This window comes from Engystomops pustulosus, chromosome 9 (genome assembly GCF_040894005.1).
Source record: "Engystomops pustulosus chromosome 9, aEngPut4.maternal, whole genome shotgun sequence".
Lineage (NCBI taxonomy): Eukaryota > Metazoa > Chordata > Amphibia > Anura > Leptodactylidae > Engystomops > Engystomops pustulosus.
Genome location: NC_092419.1, coordinates 59262615 through 59289358, shown reverse-complemented (window position 1 = coordinate 59289358; position 26744 = coordinate 59262615). Strand labels below are relative to the sequence as shown.

General features: G+C 44.2%; 1 protein-coding gene across 2 annotated transcripts in view; it reads right to left on the bottom strand.

The window, feature by feature from the left end:
- The window catches only part of RBMX2 (RNA binding motif protein X-linked 2), a 72466-nt gene that overhangs the window by 40628 nt on the left and 5094 nt on the right, over positions 1–26744 (bottom strand). For both annotated transcript variants that reach the window (XM_072123269.1, XM_072123270.1), the window contains exon 2: positions 5515–5630. In XM_072123269.1, coding sequence (XP_071979370.1) covers positions 5515–5630 — 116 coding nt within the window. The remainder of the gene's footprint in view (positions 1–5514; positions 5631–26744) is intronic.

Below are 26744 nucleotides of genomic sequence, written 5' to 3'. Positions count from 1 at the left end.
TTTCAATGTAAAGAAAAGATTGAGAGAAAAAGGGATTGTCTATTCGCTATCCTATCCAGCAAAATTGAAAGTTGTATTTGAGGGGAAGTCAGTATTTTTTGAATAGGCCGAGGAAGCCAACGAGTGGGCAGAAAGGGTCGTAAAGATCTGACCCGGTAGGTAGGCACCATCTCCTCAGCTAGAATTGGTGCCCCAAGAGGAGTCTAGGGCTTCAATACTCTAGACAGAGGGTAAGAAGGGGGACAAGGCGAATTATTATATCCAATGCATCATGGCAATTTTACTCTCCTCTTAATGGTTAAAATTTTATCATGGAACGTGCGGGGCTTGAATGAGAAATTAAAGAGGAAGGCAGTGTTAGATCTTTGCCTCTCACATCAGCCTGATGTGATTTGTCTTCAAGAAACTCACTTTTTAGGGGAAACATGTGGAAGACTAGCCAAACCCTGGCTGAGCCATTATTACCATGCAACCTATTCTGCCTATGCACGTGGAGTGAGCATATTGATTTGCAAAAAAGTGTGCTTTGTAGAGCATGATGTTATAATAGACAATGCTGGCAGATACATAATACTGCAGGCCTCTTTGAATGGCCTAGCAATGGTGATAGTGGGTATCTATCTCCCCCCTATAGCGCCAGTTGAGGTCCTAGTTAACATCGTAAACCTCTTAAGTAAATATGCTGATCTCCCAATTTTCTTGATAGGGGATTTTAATTATGTGATAAATGAGGGGCTGGATAAAATGCGGGTTAAAAGTCCCCATCGGTGTGAGGGCCAACAACCCGATACCCTGTTTGGTAGATTGATAATTGAGCTTGGATATAGAGACCTTTGGAGAGTGAGGAACTCAGGGAAAAGAGCCTACACGTGTTTTTCTAAGTCATATGAGTCACTTTCAAGGATCGATTTGGCCCTGGGAAATGAGTTGGGAGATGAGATTGTAGAAGGGATAACATTCGGCGCTAGGGGCCTGTCAGACCATTCTCCAGTTTGCCTCACATTAAATAAACAAAATCCAACGGGGATTGTTTTTTACAAGGTAAAGCCTTTTTGGTTTGGCCTTGTTAAAGACAAACTAGACATGGGGAGGGAAATTCAACTGTTCATTAATAATAACCTAAATGAGATGGATATACGAGTGGTTTGGGATGCGCTAAAAGCATTCCTGAGGGTTATATTAAAAGATCAGATCAGCCGCTTTAAGAAGGACAAAGGACGAACATACCAAATCTTAAAAGAAAAAGTGGTTGTGTTGGAGGCCCAATTTCTAGATAACCCGGTGGAAGAGAATAAGAGGGTATGGATAGAGGCCCAGGAGGACCTGCGAAGTTACGGCTTGGAGAAGGCAGTGTTGGAGGCAAAAGGGCAGAGAAATAGGTCAATACTGGGTCAGTATACGTCCATGGACAAATTGGCAAAGCTCCTAAAAAAATCAAGAGGCTAGAAATAAAATAAGTGCCATTAAAGATAGAAATGGTCGGATAGTGTCCAATCAGGAAGCGATCAGAGAGGAGTTCCGGCATCATTTTGAAAAACTATATGTTTCAGAAAATACAATGGGTGATAGGGAGAGAAAGGAACTTCTGTCGGCAGTCCCCACCCCCCAGCTGTCACTAGAAGAGAAAGATCTCTTGGAATCTCCATTGACGCTGGAAGAACTAGCGGAGGCCTTAAAAAATATGACCAAGGGGAAAGCAGTGGGCTCAGATGGGATCCCCCCTGAGGTATTCCTACAATACGTGGAAGTATTACTCCCCCTACTGTTGAATGTCTATAATTATTCCCACTCTGAGGGCCATCTGCCCCAATCCCTAAGAGAGGCAATTATTGTTCTTATTTTAAAAGAGGGGAAGTGCCCACTAGAACCAGACTCTTACCGACCGATCTCCCTGCTAAACACCGATTACAAAATATTAGCCAAAGTCCTTGCAGCTAGACTGCAAAAGGTAATACGATCGGGGGTCCACGAGGACCAGTCGGGGTTTATGCCGGGGAGATCGGTTAGAGATAACATTTTGCGTATGTGGTGGTATTTGCAGTCTCCATGTGAGGCCGAGGGGACGAGGGCTTTGGTCTCCCTCGACGCGGTTAAGGCTTTTGACCGCGTCGAGTGGGACTATATCTGGAATGTCCTGGAAAATATGGGTTTTGGGCCATCCTATATAAAATGGGTAAAATCGTTATACAGTGGGGCCTCAGCCAGGGTTAGTGTAAATGGCAGAGCTTCGGCGGCCTGGCAGCTATTCAGGGGAACCAGGCAGGGTTGCCCCCTAACGCCCCTGCTATTTGCGGTGGCCCTGGAACCATTGGCATGCAGTATTAGGACCACAGAGGGGTTAAGAGGATTCGTATGGGGAAATAGAGAAATAAGACTCCTACTATATGCTGACGATATGTTGCTATTTTTGGATAATTCAGAGCAAGGGATTAAGGTGGTTATTAAACTGATTTTGGCAAACCCTCGGGTATAAAAATAAACTGGGGGAAATCATCTTGCCTGCCACTGGATAGAGACCCGGCAGCATGCTCTGCAGGTAATTTGATGGTGGTAGAGAAGATGCGCTACTTAGGAATAATGGTGAGCAAGGATCCTCGGCATTATGGTGAATTAAATATGAATCCTCTCCTACATAAAATTAAGGGCAAAATGTACCTACCAATTGCAGCAAGAATAGTAATTTTCAAAATGATGCTGTTACCTCAGATCCTATTTGTTTTTCAAAATAGTCCAGTGATCCTCCCCAAGAAATTCTTCTCGATCTTGGAGTCTATGTTATGGGATTTTATATGGAACGGGAAAACGGCACGTATAAAGTTAGAGAGTTTGTATCCACCGATTGAAAAGGGAGGCTTAGCCATCCCGGACCTTTTTTGTTATTTTTTAGCCACACAATGGCAGAATATTAGGGATTGTGATAGAGAAACGCTGCACTACATAATAGACAGAAAATATGAGTTTTTGATAAAATATGATATATGGAGCCTGTTGGAATCAGGTGTTTTTCACAATAATGAATTTAAAGCACAATTTACTATAACAACATTAATGCAGTGGGTTTGGGATAGGATTAGAATGAAATTAGGATGTAAAGGATATTTTGGGATATCGCCATTATGGGGATTTAAGAAAGGAATGTTGCACGTGTCAGGACTCACAAGGGGTTGTCAGGGAAAAGGAATATTATTTATTACTCAAGTAGTAAAAGATGGAAAACTGAGATCGTATGAAGAATTGACTGGTGACTTTCAGATAAAGACGAAGGACTGGCTATTTTATGCCCAGCTTAAGAGCGCCATTAGTGCCCGTTTATTAGAGGAGGATTTTAGGGAAACAGTTCACCCTTTGGAGATCTTATTTGATCCAAAGACTTATAGGAAAGGTGCCCTGTCTAAGGTTTATGGGGCCATTCAAAAGAAGGCTCTACAGCCCCCCATAGCTGTCCGCTTTAATAAATGGAAGAAGGATTTGGGTAACTTAACAGAGGAAGAGTGGGATGACTCGCTCAATATGATAAAGAAAACCACTAAAAATATGTCCTATATGGTAACACAGATATTCATAATTCACAGGGTACATTTCACACCTAAACATTTAAATGCCTTTTGGAAAACAGGAGAGGAAAAATGCCCAAGGTGTAATTTAATAGACGCAGATACAATACATATGCTGTGGAGATGCCCGAAATTACATCGCTATTGGGCTGAGGTAGTAAATAAATTGCAATTGGTATTTGAGTCTAGGATTCCGATGAGCGCACAAGTGTGTGTTCCGGGAACAAAATTAGGCATAGAGGGAACTATGAATAATATTATATATATATTGAAAGGTCTCCTGGTAGCTAGGAAATTAATTCTATATCATTGGAAAGATAGAGAGCCACCAAAGCCGCGGGAATGGGAGAAGAGGCTTGATTTTTTATGCCATGCTGACAGGCAGGCGGCTTTGGAAAGAGGGGACAATCCAGAGTCGATCTGGAAGTCTTGGATAAATAGACTACATTGTTAAGAGGATGCATTGGATTGAATACCATTGATGGGAACTGTAGGCAGCCGTCAACCGCGGGGGGGGGGGGGGGGAAGGGTTGGGTGGATCATGGGGTAAAAAATGGAAAATAGTAAAACCAAGAGGTAAAACTTATGTACTGTCTGACCGCAAGTGAATTATATGAAAAATGTGAATGTTGTGATATATTGTAAATTATGTTAAAGGTTGTAATATCTGCCTTTTCCTTTTGATACTTATGTACGAATAAAAAAAAAAAAAAAAAAAAAAAAAAAAAAAAATGAATATCTTGTAGTCATCCACAAATGTTGTAATTTAAGTTGGCCCTTTTGAAAAATTTCTCTCAAAAAATTTAATTTTGTAAGAATTTTTCTTGTGAGATTTGATTTATACTGTTACTTTTCTGCCCTGTGTTGATAATTTGGTTTTGTATACCTTATAGGGTGTAGTAAATGCTGTCCAGACATGTCCTTTTAGTGTTGTTATGCCGGTCGCATGCAAGTCATCTACTAGTTGGGGGGGCGGGCTTTGGGGGTCAACTAGTCAAGCATGCACCCAGCCTCCAGCCAGGTGCGTCATCGAAACTCTGCCTACATTTCTCTTTTCAGGCGATTCCTGCCCTGCCTCCAGCACCTCCCCATCCTCCGAGATCTCGTCTGACATGCGCAGTGGTGCAAGCTGCGCACCTTTCTCCCACTGGGTGCGCACAGGGACGGAGAGGAGATACTAAACGCACTGCGCATGTCGAAGTTTGCCGTCACTAACATTATAATATATTAATTTATTCCAGAATAGCTGGACCGTTATACAAGCTCTTATACCTCTTGTGTAACTCCCTCATAGACTGTAAGCTCTTCCAAGCAGGGCCCCCACTCCAATTGTGTCATATAACGGTTTGTACTTTGGACCTTTAAAAACCTTCACCAACTCCTGCTTTTTGAATCCTTTAATAGGCAATGCTTGACAGATTCTAAAAATCAAACAAACAGCATTTTTTGATGCCGGAACTAATGTAACTAATTAGGGATACTGGCCTGAATGCGGGTCCGATCGCATGCCCGAGCACAGTGCAATTGACAGGATTGCAGAATACAGAAATATGATGCAAGCACTCCTGGTCCAGTGCACCTTGGTCCTTTTTCAGTGGCTTCACACGTTCATGTGCAGCTGGCCTTAATCGTGAAAAATCTTTTTTAATCCCTTCCGTTTACATGATGAAGAGGGTATGGAGACGGCTTACAGATAGAACACTCTACATACAATGTGGGTGTCTACATACTGTCGGAGGCAGAGAGCAAAAGATCACTAGCAAAACTGCCATACAATGCAATACTGGAGTGATGCAGTATATAGTGGAAGTGACCAGACCCCCTAGGGTTAAGTTACCTAAACCTACCCCATTTCTCTAGAAAAAAAAAAAACCCACCCACCCACACACACACACCCACACACACACCCACACACCCACGCCAGGGGTTATCTTCATCACTCACATGCTGCTTTACTAACCCATAAAAATCCAAGCGCTGTCTTTGTAGTCTTGATGCCAAGATACAGATTCCTTTACACCAAGTCTTGCCTCCCGAGCATTCAGTTCATTTATCAGCTTTACTTTTGTTAAAGGACTGAAAAAAGGGAAGAGATTAGATATTATCTGCTACATTTCATATTAACATATCCAGAAAAACCTGTATTCAAAACTTTTATTAACTCCTCTGAGAACCCCCACTGACTTTAGACTTTAGCGCTAATCGTGGGAGCAGGACCCGGTCTCCGGGTGTCAGAGGCACCCGGAGACCCTAGGGAGGAGGGAGATGCGGTTCGTTACCATTTCTCCCTTCTCCACTCATCCATGCATCGCGCTTATAGAGGAGCCAAGGCGGCGTGACCGCCGGGTCTAGAGGGGTTAATCAAAGAAAATGTCCCCCAAGGGTCTTTTATGACCTCATGGGGGACATATAAAGTAAACACACACAGAAAAATATTAACCTATTCACACATCCGATATATCGGACTCTGAGTGCAATGACATAACGCTCGCCATGACCCAAAGCAAGCGCCTCTTGCATTTTGGATGACACCCTGTTGCGAGACAGGGTCACACCTCCGTGGGAGGTATCAGCATCGCCAGCTGACACCCCTCCAATGACATCACAGTACCAATCTGATTGGTCCTGGGACGTTGATCGTTGCCATTGGCCAGTCAGTACAGACTGGCCTATGATAGCGATCTGTGATGATTTTTGGGCAGATCTTACTAACCTAGCACTCTCCAACATCGCTATTTTGAGATTGATGAAGTTGGAGAGAGTTGTGCTAGTAATCTGTCCCTTTAATGTACCCCAAAACACATGATTACTCACCCCCATTGTCCGTTCTCTCTATCCCTTACAACCACACTTTTAAAGGGAACCTGTCACCAGGGACCTTACTTTCACTAAAGACAGGTTACAGAAGGGGGGGCGTGGCCTAGCAGGGAATGGAGTAGGCAGCACGGCGCCAGAGCTCCGCTACCCAAATCCTGCTATTATCCTGTGGCACCCACCTACAACGTGCCAGGACCCGGAAAAGCGGCTGTGACATCGGGGAGAGCCGCAGCAGTGAGGCGACAGACCGCTCCGATCATATAATGCCGGGCGGCAGGCGCAGCAAGCCGGGGGAGAAGCACGGGGAGCGCAGCTCCCAAGATGGCGCCCGGAACACACAGGGGGAGCGCATGGAGCGGTCACTGCGGGCGGAGACCGCTGCCAGATTGAGCGGCTTCGCACGTGCTACTCCAGGAACGGAGAAGAGAAGGGGTGGCAGCAGCAGCATGTCCCAAAAAGGGACTCCAAGTAAGTCTCCAGGCTCCAGATATGAAGTCCTGCAGGACTCACTGTCAGAGGAGGAGGAGGAGGATGCAGGGAAAGCACCCACAGAAGGGCAGGAAGAGGGAGATGATCCCCAAGACTCTGATATTGAGGCTGAACCCACATTAGCAGATATCCTTAGGGCAGTGCAACATAATACATCTACACTGCTGAAATTGACAGGCCGCGTGGACAGCCTGAAAGAGGACATTCTGCTGATGCGGCAAGATATCCATAAAGTTGCAGAAAGGACGACTGTGGTGGAGGCCAGGATTGGAGAGGTGGAGGGAGTAATACCCCCTTTGCGGCAGGAAGTAAGAGAGCAATCCCAGGCCGTGATAGCCTTACAAGCAAAAGCTGATGATTTGGAAAATCGGTTGCGCCGCAACAATGTGAGGATAGTTGGAATGCCGGAGAAGGTAGAAGGTCAGAACCCAGATGAGTATTTTGAAAAGTGGCTTGGGGAGACCTTTGGAAGAGAGAACTTAACTCCCCTATTCGCGGTAGAACGGGCCCATAGGGTACCTACAAGACCACTACAGCCTGGTAGACCGCCGCGACCTGTACTCATCAAGCTGCTGCATTTTAAAGACCATGACCGGATATTACGTATGGCCCGAGATAGGAATGATATCCTGGTAAATGGAGTGAGAGTGGCCTTCTATCAAGATTTTTCAGCTGAAGTCCAAAAGAAGCGGATGCAATTCTTGGACATTAAACGGCGACGGAGGGCCTTGGATGTTGTATATTCTATGTTGTATCCGGCGTTACAGCGTTACAGTGGTTGGACACTCATGAGGCCCGACTGAGAGGACGTCCTGAAGACCCAGGAGGGGACTGATCAGCTGCTTGGGCAGTAAGAGGCGGAATGGAAGTCCACTGAAGTGAACTTTGCTAAGAGTTCTCTATATATCCTTGCTATAAGTTTAATGTCTGTCTTAATATGGGGGGGGGGGAATTTTTGTTAGTTGCCTGGTTAATATGTCGAAGGGATGCTGCTGCCCTAGTAGTAGCGCAGGTGGGAGCTACATAGAATGTGGCGAGGTGGCGGAGCGGCAATGTATAACAACAGAGGCGGCGGAGTGTTTGGGAAGGAATACACATTCTCTGGGAGAATGTGGAGGAAAAGTGTGCTGGGGTTGGGAAATCAATGTATCATGCATATATGTGCTAGGATGCTAAATGTTTGCCCTGTTCCTATTTGGAGGAAAGAAATGTTTACGTTGGGGGAGTTGGAGGGTTGGGATGGGGGGGAGGGCTCGAGGTTGGTCTGGCTGGACAGGTGGAGCAGGAGCTATCTACTTAAGGGAAATAGGGAGGGGAGTGGTTGGGCAATGTGGTATGATGGCGGAGAGCTTTAAGGGGTTGTCCTGGAATGTCCGGGGCATGGGATGCTCTAAGAAAAGGAGGGCCATATTTGACTATATAAGGAATAATGCTGCAACGATGATAGGATTGCAGGAAACCCACTTGACAAGAGATACGGTATCCTTGCTTCATAGGGCGTGGGTGGGGCATAGCTTCCACGCTTTCCACACTACATATTCTAGGGGGGTAAGCCTGTTGATAGCTAAATCACTTCCGTTTATACTTTATTCTTCCTATTCCGATTCAGAAGGGAGGTTTGTGGTGGTACATTGCCGAGTATACCATTGGGAATGCGTAGTGGTGGTGTTATATATTCCACCGCCGTATTCTTGTGTGCCGCTGCGAGAGCTGCTGAAGAAATTAGAGGTGTTGCCGGATGTACCCTGGCTAATTATGGGGGATTTTAATAAAGTATTATGCGAAGGGAAGGACAGATTAAATAATGGAGGGGGTGGAGGAACGAACAATTTAACATCCCTGGGGAGGTGGTGTTAAGAGATAGGCCTTCATGACCTGTGGAGGGAGCGCAATGAAGAAGTACGCCAATATTCATGTGTTTCATCTACATATGGCTCCTTATCTCGTATAGATATGATTTTGGGTACGGACAGGGCAATATCAGCTGTGGTGGACGTTCAGTACCTGCCACGGGCATTATCGGATTACTCCCCTATCTTACTGACAGTAAACTGTGGGGGGGGGGGGGGGAGGGACGTATAAAGGGTGGGTGGCGCATGAATGCGTTTTGGCTGCGATTGATAGATGGGATGACGGTAAAGGACCGCTTGAAGGAATATCTGGAATATAATGAGGGATCTGTGTCTAGAGTGGTTCTATGGGATGCCATGAAAATGTTCCTGCAAGGGGCTTTGGCGAGGGAAATAAAAAAGGTTAAAACTAAATCTAGAGGAATTGGAGTGGAGCTACAGTATAGAGTGAGGGAAGCAGAGGAACAGCATGTTCGCAGTGGCACGCGAGAGGCGGAGGCGAGGTGGATAGCAGCGCAAAAACAGTTGAAAGAGCATATGCTGGAACAGGCAGAGAACAAGCTTATGTTTCTAAAAGAACAATTCTATGCCGAGGGGGAACAAACGGGGAAATTGTTAGCTAGGATGGCAAATGCCCGGAGGACTAACTCATATATATATGCATTACAGAATGTTGAAGGGAGGGAAGTGACGAATGCGGAAGGGATATTAGAAGTACTGTGTACTTATTATAAACAACTGTATTCTTCCCGGGCTAATTATTCTAGGGAACAACTGGACTCTTATTTGGGAGAGGTGCGCATGCCCAGGCTAAATACAGAGGCAAGGGAAATGCTGGAAAGCCCAATAACTCTAGAGGAGTTGGAACAGGCAATGGGGAGTATGGCCAATGACAAGGCGCCAGGAATGGATGGCCTCCCCATAGAAGTGTTTAAGGAGTTTGGGGAGATACTACTACCGCAATGGTTAGAAACGCTGAAAGACAGTATGGAGCAGGGTAGCCTGCCAACCTCCTGTTATGAGGCACTGATAGTGGTGCTCCTTAAAGAGGGGAAGGATACAAGATTGCCAGAGTCATATAGGCCGATCTCTATTCTGACGGCAGATGTTAAATTGCTAGCCAAGGTACTGGCGAACCGGTTGGGTATAGTAGTAGAGTCTGTGGTACACAGGGATCAATCAGGGTTTATTCCCTCCAAATCAACGGCGTTAAATCTCCGGAGATTATTTTTGAATTTACAGGCTGTTGAGGGTGATAAGGATAAAGCTGCGGTGGTGTCACTAGATGCCGCCAAGGCTTTTGATAGTATAGAATGGGAGTACTTATGGGCAGTATTAGAAAAGCTAGGGTTTGGTCCCAATTTCATACAGTGGGTCCGGTTGCTATATAAATCACCGGTGGCGAATGTGAGGGCGAACGGGGGGGGGGGGTCTCGGAACAATTTCAGTTACAGAGAGGTACAAGGCAGGGGTGCCCCCTATCGCCCCTTTTGTTTGCTCTTGCTATTGAGCCCCTGGCTTGCATAGTCCGACTACATCCATCCTTGAAAGGGTTCAGTTATACAGGGGGGGAAGAAAGGATTGCACTGTATGCGGACGATGTCCTTTTATTCTTGGCGGAGGCGCAGACTGCAATGCCAATAATAATGGAGGTGCTGGAGCACTTTGGGAGCTTCTCCGGTATCCAGATTAATTGGCCGAAGTCGGCGTTGCTTCCTCTATCCAGCAACTGTCCGGAACTGCTGCAGGTGGGGGAAATTCCAGTGGTGGAGGAATTTAAATATTTGGGAATCCGGGTTACTAGGAACATATCGGATTACGTTGAGTTGAATTTAGTGCCACTGCTAAAGGAGGCACGCTCTAGGGTCCAGGTATGGAATAAATTACCTATATCGGCCCTAGGTCGGGCAAATTTAATTAAGATGATCTTAATGCCACAATTTTTATATATTTTACATAATGCTCCGGTGTGGATACCGAAATTTTGGTTCAAAAAGATCCATAGCCTGTTTCGGGATTTAATTTGGAAGCAGGGTGTGCCTAGAATAAAATTAGAGAAACTGCAATTACCTAAGCATAGAGGGGGGTTGGCAGTCCCGGATGCGTGGGCATATTATATGGCAGCTCAATGCCAGCACTTCGGAGGATGGGAGAGACCGGGTGAGGAGTCCTGGTGCCCGGTGGTAGTTAGGCATTATGGGGGAGCGTTGGATCCAGTGGCTGTATTAGAGGCGGGTAAATTGGGGAATAAAGGGAGTCGATACCCAACACTAGTATTGATGCAAAAAATCTGGAAGGTCTATAAACAGATAATGGGGATAGGATCTTGGACAAAATATACTCCGCTATGGGATAATCCATATCTGGGGGAGGTGTACATGCTGGATAACAGAAGGGGGTAAAATATTTAAGCCAGGTATATGACGGATCCAACCTTAAATCTTTTAGTCAACTGGAGGAGGAATTTGGGGTGCCCAGGAGTATGTTTTACCAGTATTTGCAGTTGAGACATAGCTTGCAGGCGCAGTTTGGACCTGAAGAGATTGAGATTTCGCCACTGGGGGCTATGACAGGGGTAGTATAAGCCCAGAATATGAGGAGTCTTATATCGATACTGTATGGGGCGATATTGGATAAACGGCTGGGTGATCTGATGAACACAACAAAGAGGAAATGGGACCTTGAGGTCGGGGAATTGCCGGATGATGAATGGGAGGAGATTTTAGAATCTCTGCATAAAATATCCTTGAATGTAGCACAGAGGCGGTCCCAATTATTTATTTTACACAGGGCATATAGAACCCCGCTAGTGTTGTATAAGATGGGGTTGAGGGCGGACTCAAAATGCCCACGATGCCTAGCTGAGGGGGCGGACATACTACATATGTTCTGGACAAGCCCGGAGTTAAGGGGGTTGTGGAACAAGATCCAGCGGTTAATACAAAAGGTTTATGGCGTTCAAATTCAGCAAGATCCTAAAGTGTGTGTATTGGGATTTGTGGGTGAGGTACATGTCACTAGGGCAGAACAGACGGCAGTGGCTAAGGTGTTGTATCAAGTACGTAAGACCATTGCAAGGCATTGGTTGGATGCTGATCCCCCGAGGATGTCAGAAATCAAAAGCTTACTGCCCTGTAGGATAGTTGAAATTGGGAGGGAAAAGGTGAACTGAGGTTAAAAAGGAGATAGCTCTTTGGGAGATAGAATACGGAATGCCTCTTGACGAGCATGGTACAGCCAGACCTGGGGAGGGGGGAGAATGTTTATATGTTTAGAATCAATGCTTTATATCTACAGTTGAACTGGTACTATCTGTATATGTATACTGTAATACACATACGCTTTAATAAAAGTTACCTGATTTAAAAAAAAAAAAAAAAAAAAGACAGGTTACAGAAGCCCATAACACCTGCAGTGCAAAACTGCCTCTCTGCCTTTTATAAGCATTTGCATTACAATATAATTGTGTGTGTTATCTTACCTTGCACCATGACAAAATCCTGGGGAAGTCCTAGGGGTTGAGCTTTGGTTTGGATGCATAAAAAAAAAAAAAAAAAAAAAAAAACACACAACATGTGACTTGTCTGTGTTACTCACTCCTCAGATCTTGGCCCCCACCTTTGTGTTCCCCTGTAAAGCTCTTCCTTCCTCCACTGATGTCAGCTCACCAGGCTGTGACCTCTGTGTAGAAGCCAAGATCTAAAGAGTGTGTAACACAGACAAGTCACATGTTTTTTGAAATGCAACCAAAGCCCAACCCCTGGGACGACACAGAGGATTCTGTCAGGGTGCAAGGTAAGTTATAACACACCATTATATTGTAATGCAAATGCTTATTAAAGGCAGAGAGGCATTTTTACACTGCATGTATGATGGGCTTCTGTAACCGGTCTTTAGTGAAAATGAGGTCCCTGGTGACAGGTTCTCTTTAAATGTGATCTGTTAGGAGTAGTAGTAGTAGCAGCGTGAGGAGTAGGCGTTGTTCTGAGTTGTTCCAGTACAGAAGCCCCCAAGCCGGACTGTATTTTGGATTATAATAGGTACGTGGGAGGGGTAGATTTGTCGGACCAGGTACTTCAGCCATATAACGCCGTGCGGAAGTCGAGGGTGTGGTACAAGAAGCTGGTCGTGCACATCATGCAGATGGCACTGTATAATGCTTACTTGTTACATCGATGTGACGGCCAGAGTGGAACTTTCCTGGAATTTCAAGAGGTGAGATTGAAGCAGTTGACTTTTAGACACAAGGAAGGGGGGAGTGCTACTAAGTCTGGAAGCGAGGCCACATCACAGATTGTACCAAAGAAGCACTTTCCAGGAAAGGTTCCCCAAACTGCCAGCAAGGGATGGACACGAAGAGGCGCAGGGTGTGCTCCAAAAGGGGCATGACCCCCACCCCCCATATACCAGTGTGACACGTGCACCGAGAAACCAGGTTGTCTATATTATTGCCCTATATGGGGTATTGCCGTACCCAGGTCTTTGGGGTCTTTGTCTCCAGTGGCAGTAGCTGGGCACAAGATGACATAATGGATATTTTGTACTATGCACTATCCATTATGCATCATCCTTGGGGTCCACCTGTGTGGTTAAAATGCTCATTACCCCCCTAGATTTATTCAAGGAGGGGTGTAGTTTTCAAATGGGATCAGTTCTCAGGGGTTTCTACTGTACTGCACTGTATGGTGCCAAAATGTTTTTTTAAATGTCTGTGCTCCAAATGCCACTCTCTTCCGAGCCCTGCAGAGTCTCGAACTTGTAGATTATTGCTACATACCCGGGAGACTTTTGGGGAGTTTGTCTTCAGTGGCATGAATTGGACAAAATACCTTTGATACTACAAGACAAATTTTGAGAAATTGCAATGCAAATTTTACTCCACACTATTCAGTTTGTGTTGCATCATAGCTAGGATCTTATGGGTTAAAATACAACCCTAAATAAATTCTTTGAGGGTTGCCCTTTCCTAAAATGGGGTCACTTCTCGGGGGTTTCTATTGTAGTGGTACCTCAGGGGCACCCCAACACCTGTCTAGTGAAAAGGGTGCTTCAAAAGCTAAAATTTAGCTTGGTAGAGGCTGGGGACTTGGCAAGCCTGAGAGAACAATGGTGGTGCCCAGCACGATCTTACAGAAGAGGAGCCGGGAAGCCAGAAGACAAGCCGCACGAACATCGGGGGAGCAGCGCTGCACATTGGGGCCACCGGAGGGTGAGTATAGAAGTTTATAATTTTTTGAGCCCAGTATTGACTCATGTATAAGCCGAGGGGACATTTTTCAGCACATTTTTTGCGCTGAAAAACTCGGCTTATACAGAAGTGTAATGGAAAACCAAAATGGAGTCGAAGATACAACATGTCTGCTCTTGAAATGAAAGACAGTTCATGTAACCTTATTTCAACTGTGAATGATCCCAAATCAACATATTTTGATCCTCATTATATTTGACATTTTTATTCTCATTAAGTTTGACATATTCTTATCCTTATTTGGCACTCTGTTAGGCATTACACACCTGCTGGGATGCGCCTATCTTCTGGGATGCTTTCCAATGAAAGTTGGCCACTTTCATGGGAAACTATACCATTAGGAAAATAATGAGAGAAAACATGTGCATACATATGTTTTTCCATATAGTTTGGTGACGCACAGACATGGGGTATAAAACTTCTGTACTATCACCTGGCGGGGGGATTTGAGAGAATTGAGAGCTAGCCATTTACTGATGCTATACTGCTTGGGTACTTGTGGGACGCCTCAAGACCTGATGCTACCTGTCAATACATGCCCTTCTACTGCTTGGTGATAGTCCGTGAAGACCCCTACCTGCCGGAAGGTCATCAATGATGCTGGACAGAGTTGTAAGTTGATAAGCCCGTGAAGATTTTGGGTGCCGGAGCTCATCAATGAAAGTTGAAAGTGTTGGGAGTATAATCTTTTGATATTTACCTCTTTATATACTTCTGTATTACAATAAACCTTTTAAATATTGTTGACTGTGTAACTTTTCTTATTCTATAACACGAAATCCAAAGAACCTGTCACTCTTTGTAATCCAACAAGTATATACGGTAATTCTGTTCTGGACATCACTGTGCGACGAAACAGCAGTTGACATCCACATGTCTGATATTGTCATACTCGGAAGAAGCGGGGCAAACATTTTGGGATGTATATGTACCTCAAATTCCTTCTGAATGTGTCCATTTTAGTGCTAAACGAGAATAAACTTATTCAAAAATTGAAATTTCAATCCATTTTGGTTTGCTTCCACAAAAAGAAATAAAGGGTTAACAGACTTCTCAAATGCCGATTTGAATAGTTTAGGATGTTAGGTTCATAAAATGGTGTTACTTGTGGGGTATATAGTACATAAGCCTTTATAAAGGCACTTCCAAACTGAATTGGTCACGAAAAATTTAGCATTTTTCCAATCTCTTGAAAATCTGAGTAGTCGCTACTAAAACTTGAAACTTTCTCATATCCGTAGAAAAAAAATGGAAACATAAAACAAATTATGGAGATAAAAAGATGACCAATGGCAAAAGGTTTATCCAAAAAAAAAAAAGAAAAAAAAAAAAAAAAGGGGGGTGGTATGATTTTTTTGTCGAAAAAGTAGAACATTTAAAACTTTGAAAATTTTCATTTTTTTCAAAATTTTCCTAAGTTATTGAATTTTACCCCCCCAAAAAAGAAACTGATCACCGTAATGATAATACTTACATAAACTACAATGTCTCATGAGAAAATCTCAAAGTCACAGGGATATCTGAAAGTGTTGAAAAGTTATTATATTACCCCAGGAAGATACAATGGTCAGGAAAAAAAAAAAAAAAAAAAAAAAAAAAAGGGACAGAGCTTTAACCCCAAGCCACTTTTCCCCTTCCTGACACGGCCCATATTTTTCAAATCTGCCCTGTGACACTAAGTGGTTATAACTAGGGAACACTTTAACATATCCAAGTGATTTTGAAATTGTTTTCTCGTGACACATTAGTTAAAAAATTTTGGTGGTATGTTTTGCATTTGTTTATGAGAAAATCAGATATTTGGTGAAAATTTAGAAAAATTCATATACAGCTAAAAACGTATTAACTAGCATTCACCGAATGTCTACTTTATGCCTCCGTGGTTTTTAGACATACTCTCATTTTTGTAGGATGTTATGGGGCTTTGAATGTCAGGTGCAATTTTTCACATTTTCACAATAAAAGAAAAATCCTGCTATTGAGGGACCTGCTCAGGTTTCAAGTCACTTTGAGAGGCCTAAATAAAAGTAAAACCCCATAAATTACCCCATTATAGAAACTACACCCCTCAACGTACGTGAAACAACTTTTATGAAGTTTGTTAACCCTTTAATTGTTTTACAGGGGTTAAAACAAAATCAGATGCAATTTTGAAAGTAAAATTTTTTTGGCTAAATTAATGCGTTTTTCAAAAAAATGTACAAATTCTCAGTGGATAAAATACCAAAGCGCTCCACAAAATTTGATACCCAACCCCTCCCGCATATAACTATACCCCGTAAGTGGTGGTAACCTGCGCCATTCAGAGCAGATTATGCATTGTCACATTATAATGGCTATACAATCTATTTTTTTTGGCAATTTGGACATATAAGAGCTTATTTTTTGCGATATGAGATGCGCTTTACAAATACTTCATTTTAGTGGGTCATTAGCTTATTGATGAGATTTTATTAACTAATGTATGGAGGAAAAGAAAATTGTCAATTTTGGGTTTCTTTTTTTTGCACCTTTTTCAGGTCGTACACTGTACACTAAAAATACTATAATATCTTTATTCTATAGATCACGAAGATTACGGTGATACCTCATTTATATAGTTTTTTTTTTAATATATTTTTACAATTTTACTGGAAAAAACTGGAAGAAATTCTCATTTGCTTTTGCATTGCCATCTTTTCGGAGACGCAACTTATATTTTTTGGTTGCCAGAGCTGGTTTAGGGCTTATTTTTTATGTGTTGAGTTGTCCTTTTCAGTGGTATCATTTTGGTGCACATAATTTTTTTGATCACTTTTAGGAACATTTTTGTGAAGAGATTTTATGAAAAATGTACATTTTTGGCGAGTTTTTCGGGGTTTTTACGGCGTTCACCGTACAGGTCCAATAAGGTTTCTGACTTATTGTACAGATTGTTACAGACGTGGCGATACCAAATATGTGGGGGATTTTGGTGATTTTCAGTTTTTTTTACTTTATTAGATGTTTATAGGGAATGTTTGTGTTTAGTAGCCTTTAACTTTAAATTCTTTTTATTAAAAAGTGTGTTTAATTAGTGTTTTTATGCTCAGAAGGCAGGACACGGCTCCCCGGAAGAGGATGGCGCAGCCCCGGGGGAAAGAACTGCCCCTTCTCACGGAGCCCAGCCTTCAGTGTGACTCCTCCGCGATCCAGGCCAAACAGGATCCTGATCCACCACGAGGGAGGTTGTTATCGGCTATAAATACGGTGAGCACACCAAAACATGGCGCCCATGCCATATGATCTAGTTATCATACTGGACCGCTATAGGAGCCACTGCCGCTCTATATTCTCATAAAGCTTTTTTATCAAGCACACGAGCCACTGCTCGCGTATATCCCCACTTAGATCCCCGTCTACCTAAGTGTAGCAGTAACAGCTACAGTAGCAGATAGGGATTAACGAGTTATGCAATTCCCCTGATGATTGCATCCTATGGTACATGAAACGCGTAGGGAGTGTGTGACATTTGGCAATTAGAGACTAATAGTTGCTGTAAGGGACAGCTTTGGACTGTCCTTGTCAGGACAGGAGCATTTGGGTTACCAGGTAACAAGCTGATTGTAGGGTACAATAGGTCCAACGCACCTGGATTGTCTCCCACTGGATCAAGAACCCTCACACAGAAAACTGGTGAGATCCAATCTATTATTCTCTTGCTGTTCCTTATTGATGAATCGATCTGTTAAAAAAAGGTGTTGCAATATCTTTGGTACTTGCTTTTTGGAGTTTATAGCGTAAATGAGAGGGAGAACGAGGGGGCATGAAGTTGTGTTATCTGTGTTTTGTTATCTCGTCTCAAAGAGCTGACAGACTTGGTGGGCATGAAACAAAGCTCCAGAGTGTAGAGAAAGGAGAACTGCCCCTTATTGAACTACTTGTGATGCAAGAATGCACTGTGCCCTGCTTATGCCACATAGTGTCACTCTTAGACGGTACAGATGTCCTACATGAACAGACTAAGCAAGGACAAAAACCCAACTCTATGAGAGAGAGTATGACTTTAGTTAGGGGAGAGCCCCATATGTCTAGATGTGATAAAGCAGAGACCTAAACAGTTAGGAAGAGATCCACGGGGAACTGTTCACAGCTTTTGGACGCACTTGCCAGCTGTTTTGTAACGGGTTGTTACCAAAAGGTGTTGACGGACTAGAGACATCTCTGACAGACTGGCATAGAGAGGGACCAACGATACTTACAGAAAACCAGGGTGAACAGAGACCAGGACCAGCAGTTTCACAGACGACTGCCAAAGCCTGAACTGTTGTCAGTCTCGAAGTACCAGTCGCCAGACCCAAGTGGGCGTGCTTCAACTGCAGGGGGGGGGGGGGAGAAATTACCGAATTGACTGAAGCGAGTGCCCATACTCTAGGAAACTGAGATGCCCCCAACATGGCGGGACCAAGGGGGGGGGGGGTAAAGTTCAAGGACATCAGCAAGCACAGAGTTAGTTCCTTTTGTTGTAGAACTGATGTGGGACTCCTCCCCTGCTAGCCCAGTGATGAATAACCTGTTCCCGATAATGCAGAACACCCAGAAAGGACACCCAGATACATGTAGGATGCCACCTCACTGGCAGCAGTCCCCAAGAATGCAATAATTCTTCATTGTTATTGATTTGGCAAATGTTTTCCTCTCTGTGCCCCTACATGGAGATTGACAGTACCTATTTGCCTTTACCAATTTAGTATTCCAGTACACCTGGTGCAGATTCCCACAAAGGGGGGGGGTAAAACTTGCTCAGCCAGTACCCCACACCCTTACAGGGAGTAGAGTGGCAGACTAGCCCCTTACTGGATGATGTTCTTTTACAGTATGTGGTTGACGTACGGTTTTGTGCCTCCCTTTTGCATGTTTGCCAGGATGCATCTCTTGACTTTGTTTTTCTGTTCCAGAAGGGTTGCAAAGCTTCCGGAGACAAACTCCATTACTTCCAGAAGAAGGTGGTCTTCCAAGCCAATGCTTCTCAGCTACAGGCAGACACCCGACAGAGGAAAGAAAACTAGCAGTCCAGAATATGCCCCTGTCCCGAGGCCCTAAGCCTCTTCACATGTTTCTAGTACTGGCCAGAAATTGAAAGCTTGTGATAAGGCCCCTTTATGACTGCATTGCCTCTTCCCCATTTGCCCTTCGTCAAGAGGCAATTGATGTATTCCACAGCCTTAAGCTGGAAATTTTGTCTGTCACGGCCCTAGGCATAACCCACTGGACGAAAGCTTTTGTTTTGCACTGAGTATCTAGGCCACGCCACAGGTGTCCTAGAACAGGAACATGGTGGCCTCCCCAGTGGCCCAGTATTAAGCCTAGTTAGACTCAGGCGTGAGGGGATCCCCTTATGTGCCAGTAGCTGCAGCCAGCAATCTGCTCAGCAAAGTCAGTGAGTTGATACTAGATCACTCCAAACCCCACATGACTTGCAGTGTCCTCACCCCGTACAGCCCAAGCATCTGAGCAATGGCAAGACAGCTCAGACTCCAATGTAGACTCCAGTGCACTCCTGATGCCCCAAAATGCCTCACTGACAAGGTGCACAGCTCTAAATCCTGCTCTCTGTTGCCAGTTTTTTATGATTCAGAAGGGGGGGGGGGGAGAGTAAAGTGCTTAACCCAAATGTTGAGTTTTTATATTATAGATGGCTCCAGGTCTGCAGGAGAAGACAGACGGTTCTACACTGGATATGCAGTGGTCAGTGGCGCACATGAGATAGTAAAATCATAAACACTCCCTCCACACAGGTAAGCACAGGAGGTGGAGTTGACGGCACTCAAGGAAGCACTACAGCTGGAGGAAGGTAAAAAGGACACACTCAAGTATCATAGTATATAAAGCTGGAAAAAGACACAAGTCCATCAAGTCCAACCTTTAAGAATTAAATAGATGTTTTATCCCCATAACCCGTGATATTTTTACTCTCCATAAACGCATCCAGGCCCGTCTTGAACAAGGTATAGTTTTGGGGTCTAAACACGACTATGAACCTATATGGAAGGCTAGAGATTTCCTCACCTCTGCAGGGACCCCCTTTAGGCATGGCACGCTGATTAAAGCTCATGGATGCTCTCTTACTTCCACAAGAGGTGGGGATAGTAAAAGTAAAAGCACACACACAATTGGTCACTCCACAAGCCAAGGACAAGTATGTGGCTGAAAGGGTGGTGAAGGCAGCTGCACAGATGGAACTCAAAAGCTGTCCCGTAGTCTCAACGTTCTGAGCTAAAAAGTTTGATCCACAGGTGTTCCAGTCCATGGTGGCCCGAGTGTCATCAGAAGAGAAGGAAGTGTGGGGGAAACCTGAAGCCCAGATAAAGGGGGGACCTGGATACTGGGAGAGAGGGTGTGCCTGCCCAGAGCCCTGCACCCGACAGTAAGTCAAGTTGCACACAGACACACACACACATCCAAAACAGCCATGCTAAACCGACAGTGGTTTTCCCCAGGCATTGCTACCCCAGTCAGTAGACTATTGAAAGCCTGTGTAGTCTGTCCCCGCCATAACTAGGGTAAGGTGGTAAAGACCCCACAGAAGGTGACGCTCAAGCAGCTGTATCCCTTCCAGAGACTGCCGATGTATTTTATCCAGCTACCAAAAAGTGGTACATAGGAATATGTGTATTGATCTCATTTGAGCGTGGCCTGAGGCTTTTCCCCACGACCAAGGCTACTACCAGAGCTGCAGTCAAGAAGTTGGCCAGTGAGATTTTCTGCATGTTTTGACTCCCAGAGACCATAAGAGTCCGGTCACGGAACCCACTTCACTGAACAGGTAAAGACTAAGACCTTGTGCCTCCTGGGTGTAGAACAGGCCCTACACATCCCTTAACCCTACCACTAGTTTGGTGAGGGTGAGAGACAAAAAGGCACTCTTAAGTTAGATATCCGGAAGGTCATGGAATTATCAGAGAAACCATGAGACGAGTGCCTTCGTGCTGCCCTCTATTCAGTCAGGACCACCCTTAACAGAGAGACACGATTGTCCCATTTTGAGGTACTTTTTAGCTGACTAGGACTCTACTTCCCACAGAACCAGGAAACCAGGTGGAATATGCCATACATTTGAGCCTTGGAAAAAGTGCCAAAGTGTTTTTGATTCTTTTCGAGATCCAGACGGTGACCTCAGGACGCGTACCATCAAGCCTGGAGACTACGTGGGGATAAATAGAGTCTGGAACCTCGCTACGACTGTCCTTCCCAAGTCCTGCTGACCAGCATCATGTCTGTGAAGCTAAAAGGGAAGCCAGCATGCTTCCAAACTTTCTATTGCAAACTTTGTCTTCTTGATGGCTGCTCTCTTCTGACTGACTGTATGCTCAGGAACACCCCAACCGTAGACCATCTCTGTATCTATAGGGCTGACCAAAATGCCCCCAATGTTTCAACATTGACAGCTCAGGTAACCCTGTATTGATAACGTCTAATGTGTACTGGATCTGCGGGGATAGACGATTCAGGTCAGGCCTGCCTAGAGGCTGCGAAGGGGAGTGTGCTGTGATAAAATTTGCGCATTCCTTCCTCGTCATCCCCAAGGATAAGTTTGATCAGAAACACAAAGAAAAAGGTAGAGAATCCCAAGGGATTTTGGAGGTCAAAGAGAGCAGCACCTAACAACATTTATATAGATACAATAGGAGTACCAAGGGGGGTCCCAAATGAGTTCAAGGCCCACAATCAGATATGGGCAGGTCTAGAGATCAACAGAGATTTGTTAATTTTATCCGGAACCGTATGGCTTTGGACATGATTCTTGCTGAGAAGGGAGGAGTCTGGAAGGTGGTGGGAGCGGCTTGTTGCCTGTTCATCCCGAATGACACCTCCCCCTATGGATCCATCACCCATGCCCTTGAAAGGATTGAAGGACTGTCCAGGGAACTCAAGAAAAATTTCAGAGTAGACACTTCTTCCTTCACTTCGTGGTTCAGGGATTGGAAAGGTTTCTTGACTTACGTGGGGATGATATTGGGGATTATGATTTTGCTCTTGTCATTTATTGTGTGTTATGTGGTCCCGCTCATCAAGTCTACCTTGCCCCAGATGGCCGTCTGGGCGGTTAGAACCACAACAGGAGTGCCCAGAGTGAAGGATGATGCCCTGTTTGAGCACCAGCCTGTTTACAAACCTGTGAACTAAGGAAACTCACTATAGTGACTGGCCTCTGGGGAATCTAGTGGAGCCATAAAAAGTCCAGCAGGTGAGGGTGTAGCCCACCTGAAAGTAACTGGAGTTTGAAGAGGTTGCTCAGAGAGGATACAGGTTTGCAAGACTTAAAGGGGGGAAATTTGAGAGATATATTTCTCTACAGCCACCATTTTGGACCAAGAAGATGCCATTCTTGTATTAGCGGGAAAGGGTGGGGGGAGTTATTATGTTGTCCACTCATAAGCTATATTGTAAAATGTCTATGTTCATGATTCAAACATTTGAATCATCTGCTGAGAGACAGTTCTGTCCTTGACTCTTGTCCTATATTTTTGCTTCACCTGCATGAAGAGTCTTCTTTGGAGTCTTCTTCTCAGGACTTTTAGTAAAAACATGCCATCTCCCTGGAGACAGTGCTCTGTGTGAGAAATAATATTAAAGTTCATCTGCATGTTTTGGGAAAGTGAATTTATGAGGAGATATTCAAGCTAGCCTATTGCAGTACTCTATCACCTTTTCACACCCCTATGAAGAATATTTTCTATGTTTTATATATGCGGCTGCACGCTAACAGAGATTGTGGGGCAGATTTATCAAGCTGTCTAAAAGTCAGAATATTCTTAGTTGCCCATGGCAACCAAACACAGCTCCTCTTTAAAATATTCATGAGCAAAGGTAAAATGAAAGTGGAGCTGTAATTGGTTGCCATGGGCAACTAAGAATATTCTAACTTTTAGACAGCTTGATAAATCTTCCCCAGTTTCTCGACTGGTGCGTCTTGGTTTCTGCTCTTATCTCGGTACCGGGAGAAATTTTTGACAAAAAAGGGTTAATTCAAAAGTCATCTAAGGCACCTTTCACACCTGCGTTTTTCACGCACGTGTTTTTGACGTGCAGAACTTGCATTGCACTCTGACCCAGCAAGGGCGTCAACCGCACCAGAAGTGGGGAGTGATCTGAGAGACGTCTTGATAAATACTTAGCTTCTAAGATCATGGGGATCATCAATTGATTACCAAGAGCTAGATCAATCCTAAACAACATATTATGCGATCTGAAGTGACAAGAAGTGACATACCCATACATCCACCAGCCCATGGTAGGTCACCGCTTGACCAAACTGAATAGGGGTGTTAGAGGAGAGGGGGATACCTGGATATTTTTTCCACAAAACAGAGCAACTTCTTTAAGACTATTGCTGAGTAAGGGGGCACGTATGCTGCTGCTAGCATGAAGCGCACATTATATAATTCCCCATATAAGCATATGATGCTGCCTTTCTTATCAATTAGTGAGTCATGGCAGGTAAATGGTAGTTGCTTGTGAAAGAGCATACTAACCCCTCTAGAGTAAGATGCGTACACTGGGTGATAGCATAAGCCAGCCCATTAAGGGCTCAGCTTTTTTGTAGTTCCCATCATTAGATGGGTTTCTTGTAAGCAGCAAATCACTGGAGCATGGTTTTTAAGCGTGTCCAGGACTGCCTGCCTCTTTCTCGAAACTTCATGCAACTATTGCTATAGGATGTGCCATAGGTGCTCAGTAAAATAAATCAAATTGACATCGTAATACCCTCCGTCTCCACAAGAGGGTAGCAGTCAGCCGAGTCTCCTCTACTTTCTCAGGCTCTCCTACCAGGCGAACGCGATTCCGCCTTAGGCGGTTTTCCAGGTCATCCTGTTTAGCCAGATTGGCGTCTAGGGCTCTTGAGTGTGTTTGAAAAGACGGAAGAGAGTCCTCAATATCACATGTTCCATTCTCCAGAGCTGCAGTGCGCTCCGAGAGCTTTATAAAGTGATGACACATTATAGACATGTCTTCTGCCATAGACCCCACTTTAAAATTGAAGGCTGCCAGTGATTTATTGCATTGAGAGACCGTGTGGGTTGTTCTGTATCAGAGGGAGAGTTTTCATGTTGGGCGAGTGTGTCTTTGCCCGCCCTTCCTCTGCCCCCTCTGTCTCAGACATATCCTCCCGGTCTCTAAAACGGCTCCTAGCCATGGCTGCTCTCCTAGGGGAATAGTAGCCAGAACGAGCCCAGCAGTCGTCCCTTTCTGTGGGCCTATTGCATGCAAACTATCCTAGCCGCTCTGCAGCACCCCTGGATGCCTCAGCAGAGTGCGTGGAGTGGGCAGGCGTGGCATAGCCACAGTCTGAATTTCCGTGGAACTCCACACCAGAATGGAAGAGTTGTAAATCACAGGACTTATGTCCAATAGCGATGGAGCAGTCACTTTAGACCAGTGGTTCTCAACCTGTAGGTCGCGACCCTGGCGGGGGTCGAACGGCCAAAACACAGGGGTCGCGATTCTATTACGTTTTTGCCATGATTCGCGGCAAAAACAGAAGAAAACGTGTGTAATAAACACACACTGCTTAAGGACCTGTCGGCTGCTGTGTACAGGAGAAGCTGGATGACCTGTGGTGATGTCATCATCACATGACCCTCTGGCTTTTTCTCTATACAGACTCCCGTGGAACAGGACTGCTCTGCTCACAATGAGTAGAAACTACAACTTCAAGCAGCAAGGGGGACACCAAAACTGGGGGCAGTATTATAGTAGTTATATTCCTGTACATAGGGGGCAGTATTATAGTCGTTATATTCTTGTACATGGTTTGGGGTCACCACAGTATGAGGAACTGTATTGCAGGGTCACAGCATTAGAAAGGTTGAGAACCACTGCTTTAGACCAATGACCAAAACCCATAAGCGAGTTTAAAGGTCATCCTCTAGCCACATCCTCTATCCTGTTTTCTGCGTAACAAATTGCACTTCATAGGAGATGGTATTTACTATTCCACGCCATGTACTAGGAAGCGGGGAAAAAAAAATTCAAAATGCAGTGAAATTGGTGAAAAAAAGCATTTGCAGCATTTTCTTGTGGTCTTGGAATTTACAGCTTTCACTGTGTGCCACAAATGACATGTCTACTTTATTCTTTGGCTCAGTGCAATTACAGGGATACCAAATTTGTATAGATTTTATAAATGTTTTCATACATTTACAAAAACTCCATTTTCGACTTTGGAAGCTATTTTCCGTTACAGGGTTAAATGCAGTGAAAAACAACGATTATATATTGATAGAACGGGCATTTTCGGATGAAGCGATACCCAATGTATTCGTGATTTTTTACTGTTTATATTTATATCAGTTATTGGGAAAGGGGGGCGATTTGAATTTTTATTTTATTATAATTTTTTTAACTTTTATTTTTAAAAACTTTTTTAATTTTTACTTTTACTATTTTTCAGACTCCCTAGGGTACTTTAACCCTAGGTTGTCCGATTGATCCTACCATATACTACCATACTACAGTATATCAGTATATGGGGATTGAAAAGAGACAGCCTCGGGTCTTTGGAAGACCTGAGGCTGTCATGGCAACAGATCGCCGCTCCCTGATGACGTCACAGGGAGCTGCCATCTCCAACAAGATAGCGGCACCCATGCACCATCTTTTTGAAGTCGCTGGCAGTTTTGCTGGTGTCAACATGCAGGTTAAGACCAACGATCGGTGTTAGCACCGATCGCGGGTGTTACCGTTAAGTCTTTGCTGCGATATGCAGCGAAGACTTGCCGGTTATTTAGAGGGCTCAGCCCGTGAGCCCTCTCCATGCACCCGCAGCTGACCCGTGACATACTATTACGTCATGTGTCGTGAAAGGGTTAAAAAAAATTGCGTTTTTGAAAGTGTACCATGCGTTCGACTGCTTTGAACCGGTTTATCTTCATTTCTGTGGAGGCAGCTGTGGAACAGATTAAAGGCAGCCAAACGCATGGAAAACATTCAAAAGCATGCAACATGTGGCATCACCCTAACTTTGCATGCGCTTAACTAAGGTTTCCTATTAGCGAAACATGACAGTGCAACGAGTGCTGGAATTTAGTGCTCTATGCAGTTATAATATGTCATGGGGCCGATGCTGATTCAACTCATAACAGTAGATGATCTAGCATGGGGAAACACAGGGTGTTTAGTGTATTTAATCCCTTAACTTCTTCTGGTCTAGGACCAGGGCTGATTTTTAAAATTTGCCGTGTCATAGGAGGTTATACCTTTATAACATATCTAGGGGATTTTGAGATTGAAGTACAATGAGTGACGAGAAAACAAAGAAATAGAAAAAAAATTTATATTTTTTGTGTTGTTATGAAAAAAATTGAAATTTGCCAAAAAATGCTAAAAATGAATTTTCAAAGTTCAAAATGTTCTGCTTTTCAGGTAGATACAGTGCCTACAAGTAGTATTCAACCCCCTGCAGATTTAGCAGGTTTGATAAGAAGCAAATAAGTTAGAGCCTTCAAACAAGAGCAGGATTTATTAACAGATGCATAAATCTTACAAACCAAAAAGTTATGTTGCGTAGTTAAATTTTAATAAATTTTAAACATAAAAGTATGGGTTTTTCCAGCCTTTTCTGACTATTTAAGACCCTCCCCAAACTTGTGAACAGCACTCATACATGGTCAACATGGAAAAGACAAAGGAGCATTCCAAGGCCATTAGAGACAAGATCGTGGAGGGTCTCAAGGCTGGCAAGGGGTACAAAACCCTTTCCAAGGAGTTGGGCCTACCTATCTCCACTGTTGGGAGCATCATCCGGAAGTGGAAGGCTTATGGAAC